Below are 18,589 nucleotides of genomic sequence, written 5' to 3' on the forward strand. Positions count from 1 at the left end.
GCCCATGATTGAATTCTTAATTCTGAATGGAGGGGAAAAAATCGTTGCCTTATAGATCCTCTGTTGCCCATAGGATCTATATTAAATGGAGCATTATTTAATATGTGTATTATATTAAATATATATTAAAAAGTGTTATAACTGGGCACGGTGGCTCATGCCTATAATCCTGGCACTTTGGGAGGACGAGGCAAGTGGATCACAAGATCAGGAGATCCAGACCATCCTGGCCAACATGATAAAACCCCATCTCTATTACAATACAAAAAATTAGCTGGGCATGCTGGCACATGCCTATAGTCCCAGCTACTTAGGAGGCTGAAGCAGGGGAATTGCTTGAACTTGGGAGGTGGAGGTTGCAGTGAGCTGAGATCACGCCACTGCACTCCAGCTTAATGACAGAGTAAGACTCTGTCTAAAAAAAAACAAAAAGTCTCACACCTGTAATCCTAGCACTTTGGGAAGCCGAGACGGGAGGATCACGAGGTCACGAGTGCAAGACCAGCCTGGCCAAGATGGTGAAATACCGTCTTCGCTAAAATACAAAAAAATTAGCTGGGCATGGTAGTGCACACCTGTAATCCCAGCTACTGTGAAGGCTGAGGCAGGGAATTGCTTGAACTCGGGAGGAGGAGGTTGCAGTGAGCCAAGATTGCACCACTGCACTCCAGCCTGGATGACAGAGCGAGACTCTGTCTCAAAAAAAAAAAAAAGAGCATTCTGTATACCTGATAGGTAGTCTAACAATGTCCCGATTTTTATTTTCTCAGTTGATTGAACTCAGACATGTATTGGTGATTCTCACTGTACAGGATTAACATTAAAAGTAAAGGGTTGTTTGAGATCATCTCTAACATAACATCTCTTCTAGATGTAAAATTCTGTGTTATTGGTCAGGTGTTGGCTCACGCCTGTAATCCCAGCACTTTGAAAGGCTGAGGAAGGTGGATCACCCGAGGTCAGGAATTCCAGAGCAGCCTGGCCAACATTTGAAACCCTGTCTCTACTAAAAATACAAAAATCAGCCAGGCATGGTGGTGGGTGCCTGTAATCCCAGGTACTCTGGAGGCTGAGGCAGGAGAATTGATTGATCCCGGGAGGTGGAGGTTGTAGTAAGCTGAGATCATGCCACTGCACTCCAGCCTGAGTGACAGAGTGAGACCCTTTCTCAAAAAAAAAAAAAAAAAAAAAGGCCGGGTGCGGTGGCTCAAGCCTGTAATCCCAGCACTTTGGGAGGCCGAGGCGGGTGGATCACAAGGTCAAAAGATCGAGACCATCCTGGTCCACATGGTGAAACCCCGTCTCTACTAAAAATACAAAATATTAGCTGGGCATGGTGGCGCGTGCCTGTAATCCCAGCTACTCGGGAGGCTGAGGCAGGAGAATTGCCTGAACCCAGGAGGCGGAGGTTGCGGTGAGCCGAGATCACGCCATTACACTCCAGCCTGGGGAACAAGAGTGAAACTCCGTCTCAAAAACAAAACAGAAAAAAAGATTCTGTGTTGTTATATTATTTATTTTTATGCAAGATTTATGTAATGCTTCTTGATTTTTTTTCTTTGTATTTTGTTTTTTGCAAACTTAGGAATCAAGCCTTGCTTTAAGGTTGCAGTGGATAACTTGTGGAATAGAAAATTTAACTTTTTGTGTTTGAAATTCAGATGCGTTTACCCATAGAAACAACCCTCTGGTCCTCAGGTTTCTGAAAGTCCAGAACCAGAAAGCTCAATTATTTAGCTGGTAAACTAGGCTTTGGAGAATTACACAGAAAGCCAGCCATATGCATGGCATTGCTTATTTGAAAAACATGCATTCTCCTGCAAGGTTGATAGTTTGTTTCTAGGTCTGTTAGACTCCTTCTATACTTTCCAAAGTATCTTGAAATAATTTACTGAAGAGAACATTGTAATTTCAAAGGTAGAGGCTTGTGCTGCTTTGACACCATTGCCTAGGAAGAGAATGGGGATAAAGGCTTGAGTCTTCCAATGTGCATTTTTCTGTAGCTTCTTGAGGTAGTCTGAGTGCACCCTTTGGTTTACTCTGGGAATAAATAATTTTTGCTTAGAAAAGTTACTTATTTTGTTGTGGTAAGAGGACTCTGCCTTTGATTGTATATTTCCAAGTCTTTAATTTCTTCAAAGAATGGAAGATTGGGCCAGCAAGATCTACCACAAGGGTCTAGAGTTGTCATCACAGAGTGATTGAGTAGATGGTCAGATGAGGGCAGTGATTTCAACTGATTGAGGTGAGGGAACTGATTGTTTTTAGCTGTGATACTTAATATATTTATACTTTTTCAACCAACACTAAAAGGAGGACTGATTTTTATGTTTATTAAAAGAGGGAGGTTGTCATCAATCTAAGGGGGAAGATAAGCTTAAATGTTCATGTTGTCTCCAGACCCAAATGGACTTAAAAAACAGTCCACGTTACATTCCAGTATGTATGTATGTATGTATGTATGTGAAATTATAAAGCTCAGTAAAGCCATGGTTTCCCAAAGTTGTTCAGTTCCTAAAAGCTGGGGAGCCAAGATTTAATTCTAAACGTGTAAAATATGGTTAACTTCTTACTTCTTAGCAACTAGACTGTATCCAAAGTGCAGGTAGAAGTAGGAGGAATTGCAGTAGACAATTTTACTATTAAAATGAAAACTTCTATGGCTCTCAAAATCAGTTTACAATTATTTTATTCTTTCACGGTAGTTGGAACCTTAGTAGGTAAAGTGATAAGTTAATAAATGAAAATGCCTCTATTGTGCAGTTTGTTTCCTTGTGGAGTAAAGAATTTGACTTTTCATGTGAGGTTTTAGACTAGTCTTTTGGATATTCCTGATGAGTGAAAGGATTATAAGGTGTCCTTTCATTAAATGGCATACCCATAAATGAGGGGCTGGTGGAGAGTAGGAGGAGAAATACCAGTGGAACAGTATTACACATCAGCCCAAATTGTACAAAACCACTTATGATGCAGAGAATATTGTATCATCCTGGAGGGTTCTGGGCATGGTGAGAATCGGACCTTTATTTTTGGACCGTCTTAACTGGTTTGTTTTTGTATGGCAAAAGATTAAAAACTCTAGAAAGTAATGTGGTGGTCATTTCGTTTAAACAGCTTGCTACATTTTACCTCATGGAATATGTCCGCGTAATTCCTCAGCAAATAATGACACTCGAACAAATAATGCAATCTGATATAAAATCATTTTTTTAAGGTTAAGGTACGAAAATTATTTTAAATTTATCTGGCAGAAATGGTAATTTGGACATTGTATTTATGTTGGAGCCAGTACACACAGATAACACAAGTACATCTCTAATAATTACTTATTCAGGAAACAATATTGACATAGGTTAAGCTGGACCTGGAGAGTTGTGAAACTGATTTTTCATGTTTTTTTTTTTTTTTTTTTTTGAGACAGGATCTTGCTCTGTCGCCCAGGCTGGAGTGCAGCGGCGTGATCTTCGCTCCCAGGCTCGAGTGTTTCTCCTGCCTCAGTCCCCTCCCCACCCCAGGTAGCTGGGACTACAGGCGCATGGCACTGTACCTGGCTAATATTTGTATTATTTGTAGAGAAGGGGTTTTGCCGTGTTGCCCAGGTTGGTCTTGAACTCCTGAAGTCAGTTAACCGACTCACCTTGGCTTCCCAAACTGCTGGGGTTACAGGTGTGAGCCAGCGCGCCTGGCCTGTTGTGAAACTATTAAAGAGGCTTTATGTTGTTTTAGGTTCAGTAACAAAAGCCTATTTAGAGTTTGATTTTCCATACAGATCTGATGGCTGGTTTGACACAGAAGTGGAAAAAAGTATCACTGCTTTTGGAACAAACTCCAGCCTGCTCAGATCAGGAAAATGTTTGATCATTTGGTAGTAAATAGCACTCTGATCGTGATGTAACAGGGTGGCTATTCTGTCTGAATTTTTCTGGGGTTTTACAGAATTTGTGGAAAAAAAAGAATCTGTGGATTGAGTACTGAATTCTATCCTTTTTTTTTTTTTTAGTTATCTGACTTTAAAAAGTTAACTTCATTCCACAAATACTGACCAGATGTGTTCACATATGCCATCCACTGTTCTAAGCACCTAAAACATTATGTGTCTCAATCACCTACCTAGTTAATATTGGGGTCTTTATCTCCCGGTTTCTGTGTTTCTCAGCAGCTTTTTGGAATATAATTAAAATGGTATAAAATCTCCCTGTTTTAATTGTATAATTTTTTAAAATATATTTACAGATTTGTGCAACCATCATTACAGTCTGATTGTAGAACATTTCCATCATCCTGGAAAAATCTTTGTGACTATTTGCGGTCACTCCTCAGCTCCACACAACCACTAATGTACTTTTTGTCTTCATAGATTTGCCTTTTCTGCACATTTTATATGAATGGAATCATAATATGTGGTCTTGTGTCTAGCTTCTTTCATGTAGCATAATGTTTTTGAAGTTCATCTATATTGTAACATGTACTTCATATTCCATTGTATGGATATACCACATTTTGTTTATCCATTCATCAGTTGATGGACATTTGGATTGTTTCCACTTTTTGGCTATTGTGAATAATGTTGTTATGAACATACTTGTTCAAGTTTTCATGTGGACATCTGTTTTCTTTTCTCTTGGGTAGATGCCTAGGAGTGGAATTGCTGGGTCATATGGTAAATTTATATTTAATATTTTAAGAAGCTGCCAAACTGTTTTCTTCCAGAGTGGCTGCAGCATTTTATATTCCCATCAGCAGTGAATGAGGATTCTAATTTCTCCATATCTTTGGCAATACTTGTTATTGTCTGTATTTTTGTTATAGTCATTCTAATGGATGTGAAGTAGTATCTCATTGTGGTTGTGATTTGCATTTCCTTAATAACTCATGATGTTGAGAATCTTTTCATGTGCATGTAGTCCATTTTAATGTATTCTTTGGCGAAATGTCTATTCAAATCTGTTTTGCCCACTTTTTTCTTTTTTAACTATTTTATTTTTTTAAGATGGAGTCTCGCTTTTTTGCCCAGGCTGGAGTGCAGTGGTGTGATCTCGGCTCACTGCAGCCTCTGCCTCTGGGGTTAAAGCAGTTCTTGTGTCAGCCTCCCAAGAAGCTGGCATGACAGATGCGTGCCACCCTGCCTGGCTAATTTTTTATATTTTTGATAGAGATGGGGTTTCACCATGTTGGGCAGCTTGGTCTTGAATTCCTGGACTCATGCAATCTGCCCACTTCAGCCTCTCAGAATGCTGGGATTACAGATGTGAGCCACCGTGCCTGGCCCTTTTTTTTTTCTGCTTTTAATTTTTTTTTTTTTTTTGTCTTCTTATTAATGAAAAAGTTCTTTACACATTCTGCTTACAAGTCCCTTTTTGACATATAATTTGCGAACATTTTCTTCTATTTTGTAGCTTGGGTTTGGTTTTCCTGGTGGTGTCTTGAAACACAGTTTTTACTTTCAGTAATGCCTTATTTATTAGTGTTTTGTTTTCCATGATTTGTGACCATTTGTTGCCCAATAATGATTTTACCCTTTTAGAGGGACCTTTTGGATGCTGGGACACTGGATCTGTTAAGTTTCTGACATTTTCTAATGGATCAGACTTATTTTCAATATTTGAGTACAGGGGCTACAGAATGAATGTTCTTCATTATTCATTAAACTTGCTGTGTTTTGGAAATTTCATCTTACCCTAAACTTTTTTGTCTTATTTTTTAAGAGTAAATAAGCATCTACTGCAGATGTTGGCATCCTGAGCATTTCTCATAAGATTTTATTACTTGATGCTGATTTGTTTATGAAAAATTGACATTTCTTGTAAGGTTTTATTACTTGATGCTTATTTGTTTATGAAGAATTACCGCTTGAATATGATTTTTTTTTTGAAATGGAGTCTTAACTCTGTTGCTCAGGCTGGAGTGCAATGGTGTAATCTCAGCTCACCACAACCACTGCCTCCCAGGTTCAAGTGATTCTCCTGCCTCAGCCTCCCGAGCAGTTGGGACTACAAGCGCATGCTACCATGCCTGGCTAATTTTTGTATTTTTAGTAGAGATGGGGTTTCAATCTGTTGGCCAGGCTGGTCTCAAACTCCTGGCCTTGCGATGTGCACGCCTTGGTCTCCCAGAGTGCTGGGATTACATGCGTGAGCCACCATGCCCAGCCCAAAAATCATTTTTATCTTGTAATTGTCCTGTTTAGGCTTATGAATTCGTCTAGAAATCTACCATTCATAGATTATTTTCAAAGCTTGTAAGGATAATTGCCAAATAATTTTTACAGTTAATAATCAAAGAAGACTCTTGAGATAGACTTTATCAGAGATAGATTTTATTAGATATAAATAGAAGATATTTTTTATCTGGGTTAGAATATTGCGATGCCTGGCTGTAATGACTAATTTCAGCTCTTCAAGAAAGAATAAAACCAATTTTGCATTCCAGAAGTTTTATTTTGTTTCATGAATACAGCTAAGTAAATTCCACAAGGTTTCTTTGCTTTAGATTATCTCAGCTTTGGCACTGTTGACCTTTTGGGCCAGATAATTTCTTGTCTTGTGGGGATGTCTTGTGCATTGTAGGATGGATGTTCAGCAGTATCTTTGACCTCTACTCACTAGATCATAGTAGCCTCCCACTGTTGTGATGACCAAAAATGTCTCCAGGTGTTGACCTATGTACCCTTAGCAGGATTGGGGAGAATCACATCCTCATAGAGAACCACCGCTTTAGGGGTGTATTTAGAACTGGTAATGTAATTCAGGGAAGTGTCGAACACCTCTAAAATATGGGTAAGAATTGTCCATCCTCTGTGCCACTAGGATTGACAAAGTGGTCTTTGCATGCAGCCCATAAAACTTAGAGGCTGATGTTTCCTGCCTGATCTTTGTAAAACCCTTCTCCATGTTCTCCCTCCCTTTCCTGATGGCTTCTTTATGTTCTTGTGTGTGTTTGTCTCTGACTGCATTGTAAGGTCTTCTAAAGGCAAAGCAGACACCATTCCCTCCCCCACCCCCCACTTAACCCAATTATTTTAAGATGAAGCTGTGGTGACCAATTCCAGATGACTAACGGGAGAAAGTAAACTTGAGGAAAAAGAGGAGGACTGGGTTGGATTTCCTCTGCTCCGGCTTTAAAATCTTTCCGCTGTGATATAAAAAGCTTAAAGGCATGTCGAAATGGGAATTTTGAGTTTAAGCAGAGAAAAGGGGTGTATCAGGGACAGGTAATTAAGTGTTGTAAGCAACCCAGAATCTCTGTACTATTGCTAAAGCAGTGTGTTGCTTTAACTCAATCCAGTTACTCTTTCCTCAGCAAGTCAGTAAATAGTACACCATCGCCTGACCTGTCATATAGACTGCAACAAATCCTGCATATACTTGCACCAGGAGTCTGGGGTATAATTATACAGAATCTTAAATACGAGTTTCCTGACACTTGTCTGTAAAGTCCCAACTCTAGTGTTGCACAGTTTTAACCTTTAAATACTACCACGCTAAAGGCCCATTGCGCTGGAGCAGTATAATCTACTTTCAATATTTAGGGACTAACCTCTTCACAACTGCTACAAAATATTTGACAGCAGCACTCACCTTGTGTGACAGTCTCATGAAGTTGTGGCTAAGAAATTGTAATCGGTTGCAACTGTATGAATCTAATGTATTTTTTAAAAGTCTCTTTTGCTTTGCTGGTTAATGAAAACTCTAGGTTTTGTATTTTTCCCAAGTCACATTTTACTTGTTTTTTTTTTCTTTCATAATGGCTACTTTTCCTTTCAGCTGACGTCAGACTCTGCTGCGTCCTATAATTTTCCTAATTGCCTTCTCTTCTGTCTCAGCATAGGCCTTAGCAGTGGAAAAGAAAAATTTCAAGTTTATTTTAGGGGGTGGTCTGGGGTAGAAGGGCAAGGCCAGAGCAGCTTTAAGGAGATGGTTATTTCCTGAGTGTAACATTTCTTACTGTCCTCAGTGCATCTCTAACCTACGTCTAGTCAGGAGTGCTGTGACAAATGCGAAGAAAAGTGAGTTGGAATGAAGGAAATGAACATTTACTAAGGGCCTACTCTGTGCCCAGTGCTTGTAGTTTCTTAGACATAATTTCATTTAATTCATTTAAACCTTTTGAGGCGTGTTCTCATCCCCATTTGCAGGGGAGGAAATGAGACACAGAGAGGTTAATCTGCCCAAGGCCTTGCAGAGAGCCAGGTCTGTGCTGACCGTATTCTCCATGCCCTTCTCCCTTCTCATTAGCAACTGGTTTCACAAAGGGAAGAAAGAAGACCACTGGGCCTCCAGAAGAGTGGATCCCATGAAAGACACTCATATCTGGGGTGAGAGGTTATGATGCCTGGCTGTAAAGGCAGTTTCAGTTTATGAGAAAGAATAAAACCAACTTTGCATTTTAAGAAGAGTGCTGGTGTCCAGAGGGATCATCTTAAATTGAGGTGGCAGGTGTCACTTCCCTCAAGGCATAGAAAACATGATTTAACCACTGGACAACTTTGATTCACAAAGAATGTCATGATTGGTTAAGTGCACATTAGTACTACTGATATTAAAAGTGTACTTAATTATCCTACTGAAGGAGACACAAAAAATCCACAACACTATCAACATGCCTAGTGTAGAAAGCATTTGTCGTTTTTGGCTGAGGTGGATAGGTGAGGGCATAAGGTAAGGGTTATGTGTGTGCATGTTTATATATGTAAAATTTGTGTGTGTGTGTGTGTGTGTGTGTGTGTGTAGGAGAAGAGATACTGTGGTGTTTGGGGAATTCACCTTGAACTTCAATTTGCCTTCTAATTCATGCTAAAAAGAGGATCAGTTCTTACTGATTCTGAACTATGGAAAGCTAGCTGCCTCTTTTCTTTCATTTGATTTCTTACCACATTTGTACTTTCTCTGAGGGAAGGATCATTATTAGGATAGACAGGGAACAGGAGAAAGCTGAATAAAAAGAGGAAGATGTTGGGTTACTGAACTGAAATGTCTTGGCACCTAGCTTCCTTCAAAGCTCTTGAATCTTTCCTTTCTGTAATTTACCATATGGGATTATAGGGAAGATAAGTTGACCAAGGATATGAGAAAGTAAATGGGAGTTATTGGAGAATTGATGGCTTTGTAAAAAGTTTCTCAAGTAGGAATAGAGGTTTATGCTTGCACTTAACACCGAAAGAAAGGTTTATGCTTGCTACTAGAACTGGATTGGCATCTGACTTCTATTGTAAAAGCACTGCAAATTAACTATTTTATGCTGTGAAATGGAGTTTATAGTAACAGACCTGGCAAGTAATCACCTAGTGTTTGTCTCTTAAAAAATGATGTATTACAGCTCCACCAGGTGGCTGCCAACAGTGTGGATGAGACAGGCTGGCATCCACCAGGAGGAGGAGAAAGCTGCTCTTGATTTTCTTTGTGCATATCAGAGTCTACGACATAATAATTTAGTGAAGGACAAAGAAGTGAGCCCACTGCACGTTTTTCTAGTAAGTCTGGCAAAACACACACACACACACACACACACACACACACACACACTCTCTCTCTCTCTCTCTCTCTCTCTCTCTCTCTCTCTCTCTGTCTCTCTCTCTCTCTCTCTCTCTCTCTCTTTCTCTCTTCTCCACCCCCCGCCCCCCAGGTTACACTCAGGAACGTTTCTGAAAGGACAGAGGATACTTTAGGTCCATAGGTTGGTTTTGGCATCTGACTATTAGAGACTCAAGTGGGATCCATTGTAACATCACGGTGTAGTAGAAAAGAATGTTGGTGACTTGAATCCAGTTTTAGCCTCTGCTCCTATTAGGCAAGTGACTCCTTTTTTTCCTGGGCCTCAGTTTTCTCATCTGAAAATTAGTGAATTATATTAGCTGATCTCCAGAAACCTTTAGCCATGTGCACAATTTGAATGATTTTGTTTTAATTTGAAAAAAAAAAAAAAAAAAAAAAAAAACTTGTTAAGTATTTGGAAATCAAATAGAAAACATGAGGGAAGAAAGCTATATTCAGTGTAGACATATTTTTAAAATTAAACTCTACATTATGATATTGATCATAAGAATTAGAATGAGACAGTATTCACTATTCTATCCCTAGTTCTAATATGGCACAGATGTGATAATGAAATCCATATGCAGCCTTGAAGAAAGTATCGGATTACACATAAAATGTTACCAAAAAAAAAATTAATAAAACTGATAAGTAAATTGAGCTATCAACTTGTTTTAGGCAGCACAGAGAATAAAACAAAAACCAAAGTCCACTAGCTCCTGAAACACTGAAATGTGAAAATCATATACCCAACTTACTGGTTCCTTGCCTATCTAGGTTTGGAGAAAAGAGAAAAACTCTTATCCACGTTAAATAAGTATCTTAATCATTTGAAAATGAAAGTATAAAATTGAAATTGTAAGCACTTCGAGTAACAAACATTGGTATGTTCTTTTGTGTTCTTAACATTAATAAAATGAGCCATCATTAATGGATCTAAATATTTTAAATGGCAGTTAGTAATTTTAAATTGCAGTTAGTGATGCCATTTTAATTGACTGTATATTTCTCGTGTTGAAGAGCAAAGAAAGCATAACCCCAGTTTTTTTGATGCCAGTTTTTAACAACCAATTTAGGAAATAACAAGAACTGACTGTAGCAATGATAGGAATATTAGTCCCCCTGCCTTTGTACTTTGCCCCTTAGCAGCAGGCGAATTCATTAATGTATTTTGTTCTTTGTGCCTCCCTCCTTTGAAAAATACTCATTTTGCTATTTTAAAAAATTACCCGTAAATGAAATTTACCATTAAAAAATTAGTTTATACATTTTTTTGCTTTTCTCCTTGGTTTAGTTTCTTTCTATATGTATTTATCAGCATATCGTGGCATGTGTGTTAGTTGTGCCAGTATTGAGCTCTTAGAAACACAGCCACATGTTGCTATGCCACCTTCTTGAAGTTCGGAGGGTTAGATTTGAATGCAATGTAGACTTTGATCTAGTTTTTTTTGTTGTTGTTGTTTGTTTTTTTTTTTTTGAGACAGAGTCTCACTCTATCGCCAGGCTGTAGTGCAGTGGCACGATCCGGGCTCACTGCAACTTCAGGTTTCAAGCAATTCTCCTGCCTCAGCCTCTCGAGTAGCTGGGACTACAGGCACGCACTACCACGCCCAGCTAATTTTTGGTATTTTTAGTAGAGACGGGATTTCACCGTGTTGGCCAGGATGGTCTCCATCTCTTGACCTCGTGATCCACCCGCCTCAGCCTCCCAACGTGCTGGGATAACAGGCATGAGCCACGGCACCCAGCCTGATCTAGTTTTTGTTTTTCTGTGAAACATTTACATAAAAACAATGTCTTTGATTTTAATAACTTACCTGTTTCTCCTATTTCCCACCTGAAATTGACTTAATGTTCCATAAGGGACCTAGCAGCTGGTTGCTATGGAATTGACTGACACTAAGTAAAAGATTATGACTTCAGGTAGAAATTAAGTAGAAAGACCTGATTTCTTAAAGAGTTGGGATACACCCAGATTTTCAAGTATTGACATAGAGATTCTGTTAATTTAAGAGTAACAATTCTGGTTTTGGTGAAAAAAAATTTTAAGTTAGTTTCATGATACGCTTTATATCTAAGATAAAACTGTAAATTTATTTATTTTTTTGTTAAAGACCAGCCTTTCATTTTTCAGAAGATTAGTTCCTCTTAACCATGTGATGAAACTTTACTAATGAAGAATGCGTGTGTATATACCCACATACTTTATACATAATTCCTAGCAGTCTTTTGGACTAAATAATTTCCCCACTTGAGCAAAAATGATGGCAGCTTTTCAAACATAAAATGTTAGCTCTGGGATTTAAAATTTAATTTCTAGTTTTCAGTGTCTTGCTAATTATGAGTTTGAGGCACATTTCATTACACGTTCATCTTAGGATGCATTGATGAGGAGTTTGTGACTGTTTTTCTTTGTAGTCTTCTGATTAGTCAATTAATGGCATGGCATTTTACTTCTGTAAGGTCATTTTCCACATTTGTATAAAGTAGAGGTTGTGGATATGGGTGTGAGAGATGGGAGTTTAGGTTAGAACAACTTCTAATTTCTCTTTCAGTTGTAAATATTATACAACATAATGGAAGCAGAGTGCTTCCATGGGTACATAACCACTTCTCTATCTAGTTGTTCATCATTGACTTGTCTCATACTATGAGGATTTCCTAGTGTATATATGCTGCACATAGATTTCTGAAAGATTTAGTTATAATCTAGAATATTTACAGTAATTTGCTTGGCTATTACACATTTAAAATTTAGCAGAATTGTCTTGGTCAAACAAGAATTTGGGTTGGCTTTCAAAGAATGTGAGCAGGGCTGAATATAAATAGAATTGGGGTCATTTATCAGTATCCATTCTTTTATTTCATTAGCTGCATTAATGTGTAAGCATTCAGTATAAGAAATATATTTAGCTCTTCTATTTTATTAATGATTTAGCCTTAATCCTATCTTCCTTTTAGTTTGCAATAAGTGCAAAATAGTTACAAACTCTGGAAGATTGTTATAATCTATCTCCCATGAAGTACTTAAGCAATACAATAAATACTGTAGTCATTCTTTGTCTTCTGCTTGCTTTTTTCTGGATATTTGGTTATATGACTGTTTTTTCCTCTACTGCTGTCTAATCTAGTTCACAATGATTTTTGTGTTCTTAAAGAGAAAAAGTCAATGACTTAAATTATATCACCATAACTTTTATAATCAGATGATCAGAGAAGATAGGATTAAAGCTAATAAATGCAGGGTCCTTTGAAATCTTCACATAAAAGGAAACAGCAAAAGTACCAGCACTTTACAAAACCAATGCACATTGATAATTTTGTCATTTATTTTTAGATATCCTTGGAACAGAAGATCTTACTGTGGAAGTGACTTCCAATGATGCTGTGAGATTCTATCCCTGGACCATTGATAATAAATACTATTCAGCGGACATCAATCTATGTGTGGTACCAAACAAATTTCTTATTACTGCAGAGATTGCAGAATCTGTCCAAGCATTTGTGGTTTACTTTGACAGCACACAAGTAAGACTTTGTTTTCTATGAAGGCTTGAATAATAAATTACTGCATTCTTTCTTTTTTTCCCCCTACATTTTATCTTACTCTCTCTTTTCTGTTTTTGTTTGTTTATATTTTTTGTTCCCTCTAGAAATCGGGTCTTGATAGTGTCTCCTCATGGCTTCCACTGGCAGAAGCATGGTTACCTGAGGTGATGATCTTGGTCTGTGATAGAGTGTCAGAAGATGGTAAGGCATATGGATGGGATAGTACATGCATTTGCCATTCCTTGGTAGACAGAGTACATCTGTTTCCTTAACTTAGGACAGCACATTCCATGTGACTTTATTGCTTTATGAAAATATTTTCAGCTATTTTTCTTTGGAATCTTACAATATTTACTTTTTTTCTTTAAAGAATGGATACTTCAAGGCTGAGAAATCATTTTATTATTTTAGATGCCTTTAGAATAACATTGACATTAAGGGAAACACATTGAGATTTGTGAAGAATATTGCAGGAATAGTCATGTTTTATTTTCTTTTTACTTATGAAGATTCTTTTGCATATTATTTTAGGTGTAAACCGACAAAAAGCTCAAGAATGGTGTATCAAACATGGCTTTGAATTGGTAGAACTTAGTCCAGAGGAGTTGCCTGAGGAGGATGGTAAGTGTTTTATGTATTAGTAGGAAACATGGCACTTAGATTCAGATAGGAGAGATTATTTTAATTCAGAGAAGAAGAATCACAGCAAAATTTAAGAAACTTTTTTTCCCCCAGCTGTTTCAAAGATTTAAGCAAAATCCGTCGATGTAGTCTTACACTTAGTATAATAATTCATGTATTTGGTTTTACCACCTATTTTAGGACATTTGAAAATGTCTGTTTTTCTTATGGATAAAGGTATAGGGCTGCTCTCTAAAATCTTTGTCATTTCCCCAGTTCTTTATCCTTTCCTCACTGCCAAAGAAGGAGGGTTAGATCTTCTTGGTAGTTAAAGTTGATGTTTCTTATTTTGAATTCATAGTAACCTAAGGCTGAATTCCCAGGAATCCCAGGGGACATTTCAGATCTCTTTGAATGGTTTTGGGACATTCGAAGCCAAAAATAGACCCACTTTTGACTCCCCACTTCCACCCTGTGTAGCTCTGCAACTGCTGTCCAATGCTATTGCTGGACCTTCTATTTCTTCCCCTCTTCTACTTCCCTTCCCCATTTCTTTTCTCATCTTTTCTCCTTTGAAGTGCACCTGTTTTGGGATCTACGAAGATAAGAGGGTTTTTCGTTCACCAAAACATTATAATCTGGTACAAGAGGTGAAACTTACAGATAATTCAATTCCCAAGTGGAATGTCATAAATATAGAAGAAATGGTGGTGGTGTGGTATTTTAGAGACAGGAGAGCTTATTTGTGTTTAAAAGTGCAGAGATAGTGTTGGCATTGTGAACTGTCACGTGTCAGCTGCTCCATGGGGAAGAAGTTAGAAAAAAATCCTCGGCTTTTAGTGAGAGGACCTGTATAGAGGTGGCATTGTGAAGATACCAGTTGTTCCAAAAGACATTCTGGGCAGGCGCAACCAACGTGAATTAAAGTACATAGATAAGACATAAGTAGTCATTTCATGAAACCTGTATTTCTTTAAGGAATTAGGAAATATCTTTCTATATTCTGGTTTTATTTACAATTTTTCCAAAATACTATGTTTGAGAATAAAACCTGCTAGAAGAAGAGAACAAAACCGAAATAAAAAGTCTGGTTTTTCTCCTTGCCTACTTTAAAGAATGTTGAAAATAAGCGAGTACGTTTTCTTTTTGTTTTTCTAGATCCCCTGAAACTTAGGCCCTGTTTTGTGTATGTGAGCCTGTGTGATTTCTGGCACTGGAATTTTCTTTCTCTTGTCCTTGCGAGTCAGTATTTGACTGTCATCATTTTGGAATCTCTGCTCATTCACACCATTGTGTTTCTCACAGCCCTTTGTCTGAATAATGTTCTTGTATTAATTCAGCTTAATCTTTTTTATTTTTGAGATGGAGCCTCGCTCTGTCACCCAGGCTGGAGTGCAGTGGTGTGATCTTAGCTCACTGCAACCTCTGCCTCCCAGATTCAAGCAGTTCTCCTACCTCAGCCTCCTGAGTAGCTGGGACTATAGGCACGTGCCACCATGCCCGGCTAATTTTTTGTATTTCTACTAGAGATGGGTTTCACTGTGTTAGCCAGGATGGTCTTGATCGCCTAACCTTGTGATCTGCCCGCCTCAGCCTCCTAAAGTGTTGGGATTACAGGCGTGAGCCACTGCATCTGGCCCAATTTAGCTTAATCTTAAAATGGGTTTTTTGATATGTCATCTTCAGGTAAGGTAATGAAAACCTTCCTGGACTTTTAAAATACAAACTATTCCTAAGCCATATTTCCTCATCTTTTGCTTGCATGTATTATTCAAACATGAATGTAGGGCTTTATGGTAGTTTGTATTAATTTTCATCTTATTGGTACTAGCTCTTCATTTCAGACCATATTTTTGGTTCCTGGTTATATCATCTAAAATGTTAGTTATTCTTTTGAGGAGTAAGTCATTCACAGTTAAGATAAACATGATTTTTAGGTCTTCATCCAAACATTGGTGGTGATCAACTTACCTTGGTAGGGTATTTTCAATTTAATCACTATATTTCTGTTAGGTTGGTAGGTTGATATTCTTTAAATGGTTCATCAATCCATTACAGTTGCTGAGTGCCTGCTGTTTTTCAGGCACTCTGCTAGTCAATGGGCATATGAGCTCAGTTAGACAAGATTCCTGCCTTCACTGTGCAGGGGGATGGTTACACCAGTAAATCATCACTTCCAGTGCATCTTTCCTGTAGGAGAGATGTGCATAGAGTGATGTTGTTTCCACTGTCTTTGAGAATGGGGTAAGGGATTTGCCCTTGATCAAATAGCTAATAAGTGGCCAAGCCAGGGTTCAGATTCAGATATTCTGACATCTAACTGTGCTCTTCTTGTTAAACCACCAGGGCAAGGCTGGCCTCTAGAGGCAGGTTCTGTGTAGATCATGTTCCGTAAACTCTTAGGAGACTTTTCTTTTTTAACCACATGAGAACTATTTCTGTCATTATTTTGCAGATGCAGCCTTAGAATCCTCAACATCTGCAAGGACTCCATTTCATTTTCACACCATCGTTCTTATGTTGTGGCTAAGAATACCACCTTTTTGGTACACTATGTGATTACAACCCTGTTATTTTGAGTAGTGTCAGTCAAATTCCAGAAATAGGATAATACTAATAATAAACTAAACTGAGTTGTTGTAATGACCCTTTGCCTGTCTCATACACTTGTAGTGATTTCACTTCTCACTCAATCTGCCTTTCTTGATCACAAATAACACTTATTATTCTGTGGCTTCAGGCAGAGGATAGTGCATTTACATGATTTTATGGCTTGCTATTAATACGAAGACTCTTCTTGCCTTCAGGAGACTCATTTTGTATAGATTGTTATCTCTAGTACTATGCTAGGAATGTGTGTAACAAGTGGAATCTTATATTTTCAGAATATAAACAGATTCCATTGGTGGGGATAACTTCATTATATAACTGCCTTATATTTTATGTTTATCTGTTTTAGTTTCTAAGATACTCTTTTTTTTTCCCCACAGGAAAGTTTTTAGCTTATTAATCTCATTTAAAAAATTCACAATGGCTGCAGATAACATTATTGCGGCACCTTTACTCCTTCGGCTTTTTGCCAGCACTAACACTAGCCTTTGCAGTCCGCCTGTCTTTCTTCATGCTGTTCTTGCATTCCTTCCATTGCTTTCTTGAGGTCTTTTTCTTCTCACACAGGCCATGTCTTGTAAATCTATGTTTGTGTTCATTTGCATTTGCACAATCCAAGGAATCATAAAGTATTCCAAAGTCAGTTGTCTTGCCACCACCAAAATCAGTTCTGAATTCAAATACAAAGATGACATCTGGTGTGGTCTTGTACATCGTGGCTACTTTTCCCCAAATTTCTGTCTTAGGTAGTGTTGCCTTCCCGGGGTGAAGGTCATCAATGACCGTTTGTTTTCTCTGACGTAGTTGGTTGGTCATGAACTTTCCAGTTTGAACAGTTACCATGTCATTCAGGATGGTGGTCAATCCTCAGACAGCCAGAGAGGAAAAGAGTTTTTCTAGAATATTCTTACCACGAGCTCCAAGCTCTGTATTTGTTTTATTTTTTCCTTATATGATGTGGACTAACAACTAAATAAACAAGATAACAAAACCACAGTCATTTGAAAATATAGCTTGGGGTATATATGCAGACATTTTTATGAATGTATATGTATATATGTGTCAGTGTGGTATATAAATATATATATTTCCCCTCCCTGATTAGATGACTTCCCAGAATCTACAGGAGTAAAGCGAATTGTCCAAGCCCTGAATGCCAATGTTTGGTCCAATGTAGTGATGAAGAATGGTAAGTAACCTGGGACTAAAATCATTTTTTCCCACCTTGTTCCTTTTAAGTTTTAAATTATTCAGATATATGTGGAACCATTAGTATTACGTGAAATCTGTAGATGTGTTCCAATTTCAATTCCTGATTGATAGAAAAGCCAAAAGTAGCATTTCTAGGAATTTTTCATGTACGTTTAATAGTTAATTCAGTAAGAATTTAGAGGTTGCCTATAATAGGCCCAGCATTGTCTTTGTCTTTGAGTAGGATCTCCAAAATTGTAAGATATAGACCCTATTATTAAGGAGCTCCTAGTCCAGCTGTGAAATCCAAACATGTACTTTTCAAATGCCAGGTATGCAAGGCAGCCTGTGATGAGTACACATGACTGATGCAGGCAGTAAAGTGCATAGAATCAGAAATATGGCTGTGGTGTTATGCTTAAGTATAGAGAGAGAGCTTCAAGGAGAAAATGTGTCCCGACAGTAGTTTTCACAGCAAGGTCAAGATTTGGACTGTTGAAAGGGGAGGGCGGCAAATGGAGAAGGAAGCACGGCATAGAGAATAATAGTTGTGTGTTCTGACCAGCCTAGGCAACATGGTGAGAACCCATCTCTGCAGAAATTTTACAAACTAGCGGGCTGTGGTGGTATGCGCCTGTGGTCCCTGCTACTTGGGAAGCTGAGGTGGGAGAATTCCTTGAGCCCAAGAAGTTGAGGCTGCAGTGAGCTGTGGTCATGCCATGGCACATCAACCTGGGCAACAGACGAAGACAGGGTTTTTCACTGTTGTATGTTCCAGGGTTACTAAGAGAGTATCACCTAACATTTGGAACTTGCTTAAAGAGAGGCCTGAATGCCAGTCAGGAGAATTTTGGCTTTTTCCTGTAAGAATTGGTGAGTCACTCGAGATTTTTAAATAAAGGGTTGATGGAAAGAAGTTGGCATCTTTGTTAATGTCATGGGGGTGTGCAGGGAGGTTTGGCAGTTGAAGAAAGTCAAGATAAAGTCTGAAGTAAGGGAGACCAGTGCTTTTGCAGCAGTTCAGAGAGTGAGGTGCTGGTTCTGGGTATAGTGTAGTGGCAGTGGCTTTGAGGCAGAAGGCTAGATCT

At 38.3% G+C, this 18,589-nt stretch overlaps 1 protein-coding gene across 3 annotated transcripts in view; it reads left to right on the top strand.

Moving 5' to 3' along the window:
* AAGAB (alpha and gamma adaptin binding protein) overlaps positions 1–18,589 on the top strand; it is a 54,062-nt gene that overhangs the window by 7,442 nt on the left and 28,031 nt on the right. For all 3 annotated transcript variants that reach the window (XM_074392758.1, XM_003929698.4, XM_074392759.1), the window contains exons 2-5: positions 12,868–13,058; positions 13,184–13,280; positions 13,611–13,700; positions 17,416–17,499. In XM_074392758.1, coding sequence (XP_074248859.1) covers positions 13,247–13,280; positions 13,611–13,700; positions 17,416–17,499 — 208 coding nt within the window. In that variant the 5' untranslated portion in view covers positions 12,868–13,058; positions 13,184–13,246. The remainder of the gene's footprint in view (positions 1–12,867; positions 13,059–13,183; positions 13,281–13,610; positions 13,701–17,415; positions 17,500–18,589) is intronic.

Source organism: Saimiri boliviensis, chromosome 2, assembly GCF_048565385.1.
Source record: "Saimiri boliviensis isolate mSaiBol1 chromosome 2, mSaiBol1.pri, whole genome shotgun sequence".
Lineage (NCBI taxonomy): Eukaryota > Metazoa > Chordata > Mammalia > Primates > Cebidae > Saimiri > Saimiri boliviensis.